The sequence below is a fragment of the Capra hircus genome, chromosome 1, assembly GCF_001704415.2.
Source record: "Capra hircus breed San Clemente chromosome 1, ASM170441v1, whole genome shotgun sequence".
NCBI lineage: Eukaryota > Metazoa > Chordata > Mammalia > Artiodactyla > Bovidae > Capra > Capra hircus.
The window spans coordinates 112204558-112210557 of record NC_030808.1 but is presented as its reverse complement, the minus strand read 5'-3'; the positions used below and the strand labels follow the sequence as shown (position 1 = coordinate 112210557).

Sequence of the window (6000 nt, the reverse complement as noted above, 5' to 3'; positions counted from 1 at the left end):
AATAAAAAATGAGAAAGGAAGGAAGCTTCTCTGATGGGAGCGAGAAAAAGGGAAAGAGTGTGAGAATTGTTTTTGTCTCAGGTCCATTAGGAAGAGAAACAGAACCTTTATCAGCACAACAGAATCTCGAAGAGGCAATGTATTGTTTTCTTGAAAGCCCAGAAGCTAAGCAATTCCAAGAATGTTTGGCAAAGACCTTTTGAGAAGGGTGAGGTGGGGGACGGGTAGGGACGGCTTTCTCATACCCCTAGCCCGCAGCCCTGGCCCCATCACGGGATGTGGCAGGATTTGGGAGACTTAGAGGAAACCTTCAGGTCACTCAGGGAACTGCTCCTCTAGCTGGTCCTGCAGTAGTGAGGCGGGGTGGGCGGTGGGGGGTGGGGGGTGAGAGCGCCCAGACGCGCGGGGCGCGGAGATGTGCGAGTGGCGAAGCTGGACCCAGCGCAGGCGGGAGCAGCCGCCCAACTCCCAGCGCGGGATCTGCTGAGAGGCCACGGTGAGTCTCTCCGGATGCGGGTCAAGAGATGCCCTTGTTCCCAGTCGCCCCCCGGCCCCGGCCGAGGCGGGCCCGGAACCTCCCTGGAGTCCGGCCTGGGCTCTGCGCTGCCGCCCGCTGCCGGGAGCCCGCGCTGCTCCGGGCGCGCCGGGGCAGACGCACCTACCCACCCGCGCTCTGCGGGACGCCCCGCCGGCCGCCGGCCCCGTGCGCTCATTGGTCGGGGATGTGTCTGCTCAGCAGCCGCCAACTTCCCCCGAATCCCACGGGTGAGTCCCGGGAGAGCGAGCTGGCACCTGGGAGCTGAGGGAGATGGGTCCAAAGGGCGTGAGATCTCCCCTGGGGCGGTGGGAGCTGTTGGGACCGGAGCTCGAGGGCAGAGCTGGCCGCGGGGCGCGGCTGCCCGGGAGGTGCACGGAACCGGGTCGACGACTCAGGTCCGGCGCGATCAGAGCGCCCGCGACCCCGCGGGCGAGGGAGGCGTGCCCTGGGAAAAGCCGAAACTGAGACTTAAAGAGTGAGGGACCAGGGCAGAGAGGGTAACCTGGTGGAAGGCTCTGCAAGTGATGTGAGGTCGACTCTTCAGGTTCATTTCCATAGCTTTCTTGCAGCCTGTTCCTCGGAGAGTTAGATCTGGTTACTGAGTTCAGCGGTAACCAGATTGCAGCGGGCTGATTTGGGGACTGGGCATTTGTCATTCCGCTGGACAGACACAGTGTTTTTGTGTATTTAAAGTAAGGTTTGTTTTCATTTTGGTTTCTGTCAGATTTTCTTCCTTTTTGTAGCTCACTTTTCTATTTTTACTTTCCCTAACCTGAAGATCTTTTTATTATCCCACCTCTTCATCTTGCTTTGAACCTTAGTTTCCTCTTACATAATTTATGCTGATAGAGTGCTTAAATCTCTCGAGGGTTGGTTGGTGGGAGTGGGTGGGTAGTTCTTTAGCAGATGAAAGTTTCCTTAATCGGTCTCAACCAGTTTGTATTATTCGAACAAAAGGGTAATTGCAACCAACTGTTCTCTCTGGCCACTTGGTCAAGCCTACTCCTCCCCAATATACGATGCAAATAATAATTTTATTAAACTGAAAAGTAGTACCTTGATTTGCAGTGTCAGCATTTGGAAGTTGCTAATCCACAAATCGGCTATGAAGGCATCTACCTTGCATTATTGATGGGTTTCAGCACTTAGAGAAATATTGTCCCACAGTTTCTTGCGCTCCATGCTGTCTTTTGTTGTATAGTTGCTACAGTGCATATGGGAGTAATGTGGTTGGGACTTGGTGTTCAGAACTCCGTATATTATTAATAGATCCTGGAAACACCTTCAAGTTAATGTCTGGGCAAACAAGGAGGTGATTTTTCTAGCATATGTGCCTCCTCAGATCTGCAGCTACCGTCTAGTATATGTTCTGCCGTCTAAATATGAGACCTGTTACCGTCTTTTTTGAATATAAGTATAGCTGATTTATAATATGTGTCAGTTTCAGGTGTACAGCATAGTGGTTCAGTATTTTTGCAGATTATGCTCCCCTATAGGTGGAGCCTGTTTCTCTTGCTTTCTATGCCTCAGTTTCCATAATACAAACTGTAATTGCATAGATTAACCTCAGAGACTAGTAGAAATGTTAATGTACTGTGAAGATGAACATTACTTGGATTTTATAGACTTCTTTTTAACAAAACAGTTACCCTCTGGATTCTTTGATTTGATGATGTGATAAAAGTAATGTATGCTCAACTGGCATAAAAATTGCTACTTTATATTGCCTTGAAACTCAGTTTCTACCTAGGCAAAATCATCATTTTTTTCTTTTGGAGATGTTGTCTGAAGTCTGCAGTTTGTTAGGTTAGATGTTCTATTTCTCTTCTTGTAGAAGTATCTACTTTTTTGCTTGAACTTGCCAACGCATCTCCAATTGAGGTGAAATACTTTAAGGATGTAGGTATGTTTTGGCATATCCTGCTTCATATGGAACTACAAGTATCAGCTGTATAATTTTTATATTCTTTTGTATAATTGCCTCCTTTACCCCTCTCTAAAACGGATTGGGTGTGGTTGCATTGGGCATCTAAGTATCTGAGAGATGGTGGTAAGTTTCTTCCTGAAATTCAAGATGTTGACACTTATTTTCATAAGAAAATAGTGACTCCACTGGAATTGACTGGAAATGAATGACAAAGTTAATTGGGTGGTTAAACATGCCCGCCTTGTTTTTGCTTTGCTAAGTGCTGTTGAAAAATGTGTCTTAGGAGCAAAGATTGCAAATTTACTGGGCATTTACAAGAGGGGCAGATGGAGAGTCAGCATGTAGTTAAAAAGTGATATTCTTTTGATGCAGGTAGAAGGACTAAACAGCCTCAGTCACTGCATTCATTTACCCCTGTAACAATTTCTGCTGCCTTAGGTGCAGAACCATTAAGAGCTCAACTGCTTCAGTACCCCAATCTCACGGGTAAGGAGGACATTCCTGGGAAAAGTACCCCAGAAGACAGAAAGATACACATGCCTACTAGTTTTCCTGTATAGTGGAAGCCTGGTGGCGCCAAAGAGCACCTTTAATTTAACCCCATGGCTGCCCTGGTTCCTGGCTCTAAGTTTTGCTAGAGAAACTGACTTTTCCAAGAATGAACTAAAAAGAGAAGTGGGTCATAATTTATCAGAGAATGTTTCGCTAGATTGTCTTCTGATCTATTATTAGAGAAGGGAGAGAAATACTAAGGAAAGGGAAATACGCAAGTAAATGTGGTTAATATTAAGATGTTTTTGAAGTCAGTCTTGAATTCATTAGGGAGAAGTGGGAAAATTATTCTTTTTATTGTTTACCTTTCTGTACAGCATACAAGTGTTCACTTTGTTTCCTATTTTCTTTCCCCACCTACCTCCCCTGTTAAAACTCCAAGGAATACTATCAATGCAATTCCATATCATAACCCAAGAAAGAGGCTGTGAGATGAAGCCAACATGAGTTACATAACCATTAAGACATTTTAACATTCAGGTACATTACATTCCGTTTTTATTGAGTAGACATGGTTTTCATGGCCTAATAAAATATTTTTATTTAATAGTGTCCTTGGTTATAGCCTCATGTAATCAAGGGGACAGCATACTTAAAAATATGTATCCAGAAATTTAAAGTCCATTTGTGGTTCACTTAGTAATAACTCACTAAACATATTAAATTCCTAGTTATCTGCTGGATCATCCAGGCCATCCTTTAAACACAAAATCCTTATCTACTTTATCCTGTGCCTCAGTTTCCACAAAACACACTCTCAAAAGATTACAAAGATTTCTAACAGTAAGAGCATCTCTGAGCAGTCACTTCATCTGGGAACTAAATTATATGCTTAATTTGCATCAGGCTATAAACAGTTAATCTGTTAGTTTATGATCCTTTTTTCTGCAATCAGCCAGGAAAATTGAAGTTGTCTGTTCTAAGCTTTGGTGAATGGCTGATAAAGAGTCACTAGGCCTATAAAAGAAACATAATGAAATTTAATATTTAGGCTTATATCCCCTTAATTTTACCCCCTAGACTTCTGCAATAAGGTTTAAAGTAGCTATCTTTCTATGGTGATTCAATTTTATTTCAAAATGTATTCTTTGTAATTGTGTTCTTTGAAATGTATTCATTGTAAATGTATGCTTAGTTGTGTAGCTCTGGGCAAGTTACCCGACTTTTCTTTGCCCCACTTTCCTAAGGTATAGAATTGGAATATTAAAATCCACCTCAAAGATTCAGAGAATTAGCACAAGCAAAGCACTAAGAACTATGAATGACACAGGGGAAGTACTCAATAAATGTCAGCTATTATTAGTAGAAGTATTAATATTAGTAATTTAAAAACAAGTTAAATAAGTATCTTGTTCTCTTGACCTGCAAGGTTGAATTTTTTTTTTAATCATATTTTTTCCTTCTTTAGTTGCACAAGGAAGCTGTGATTGTGGTTAATATCTCTCATCCCAGGTTGTAAACCATGACTTTTGGCCTAGTGAGTGACCATTTCCAAGACAGTCTAACCAGTTAATAGATACTCATGTTAGCAATTGTAATTTGTAACTGTAAAAATAAAAGATTTTTTTAAGACGGAAAAAAAACTACCACATATGTTTGTTCATTTTTGTTTTTATCTGTATTCATATTTCAAAGTATTATTTAGTCAAAACCACAAAGTATTAGACATTGATTTCCAAGCTTGTAAAGGAAGACAGTGGAACAAGATATAAAATTCACCTCCGATGTTGTCCAAAATTCAGAAGGGTGAGTTTAAAAATTTCCTTAATGGTACAAAAGTTACTTGCTTATGAACTGCTGAAAAAATTCTATGTGAGTATTTAAGCAAGTTTCCTTGTCTAATTTTGCTTGGATCTTAAGTGATATCTCAAAAAACTCAAAAGATTGTGGCCAGGATCTGTCTAATTTATATGACTAATTTATATGTCTAATTTATACTCTTTGCTTTCAGAATCAAAATTTTGACTTTCAGAAAAAAAATTTCTATTTCTAATTTATATTAAGTTAGCCTTTTACTGAAGAAGGCAATGGCAACCCACTCCCGTACTCTTGCCGGGACAATCCCATGGACAGAGGAACCTCATGAGCTGCAGTCCATGGGGTCGCTGAGAGTCAGACACAACTGAACAACTTCACTTTCACTCTTCACCTTCATGCATTGGAGAAGGAAATGGCAACCCACTCCAGTGTTCTTGTCTGGAGAATCCCAGGGACAGGGGAGCCTGGTGGGCTGCCGTCTCTGGGGTCACACAGAGTCGGACATGACTGAAGCAACTTAGCAGCAGTAGCAGCAGCCTTTTACTTTTATTCAGCCACATTAAGCGTTTAGAAAATTGTGTATAGATCTCTTCATTTTATCTATTTATTTGTTACGTCTAGTTTTTAGAAATTAAAAAAAAGTTTTTTGCAGATTTTAGGTAATGGGAAGATCAGAAAGTCAGATGGATATAACTGATATCAACACACCAAAGCCAAAGAAGAAACAGAGATGGACCCCATTGGAGATCAGTCTCTCCGTCCTCGTCCTGCTGCTCACCATCATTGCAGTGACAATGATAGCTCTCTATGCAACCTATGATGGTGAGTTGTCCCCACATTCATGCCCACAAACATGCAGAAGAGAGTGAAGTCTTTATCCTAGACTTTCTTCATCTATTAAACAATAGGTTAAGGAGAGAGACACTTAAAGACTGTGTGATATAAAGATTCATTTATAAAATGTAATATCAATATGCCAAAGCAATTAACTTGACTAAAGTACAATGTTTTTTTATGCTTGAACTAAGTTATTAATTGCCAAGTATAGTTAGTGCACTCATACTTATTTTATGAAGATTCTAATGTATAATTTTACTTAATGAAAATGTTCACAATTTTAAAACCAGCTTCATTTGGTCAACTATATTGTGTCATTGAAATTCTAAACAGCTTTACGAGAATTTAAGAGGTCTAATTTGAGTCTTAAAAGTTTTTCACAAATGGG

The 6000-nt window shown here is 41.2% G+C and overlaps 1 protein-coding gene across 7 annotated transcripts in view; it reads left to right on the top strand.

Annotated features, from left to right (window-relative positions):
- MME (membrane metalloendopeptidase) overlaps positions 386-6000 on the top strand; it is a 108695-nt gene continuing 103080 nt past the window's right edge. The window contains exons 1-3 of one of the 7 annotated variants that reach the window (XM_013965596.2): positions 975-1230; positions 2904-2951; positions 5428-5597. In XM_013965596.2, the coding sequence (XP_013821050.1) occupies positions 5438-5597 (160 nt within the window). In that variant the 5' untranslated portion in view covers positions 975-1230; positions 2904-2951; positions 5428-5437. Of the gene's footprint in view, positions 497-648; positions 766-849; positions 1231-2903; positions 2952-3348; positions 3498-4436; positions 4764-5427; positions 5598-6000 lie in introns of those variants that run through there. The other 6 variants (XM_018048650.1, XM_013965601.2, XM_005675416.3 and 3 more) reach the window with 6 other exon arrangements.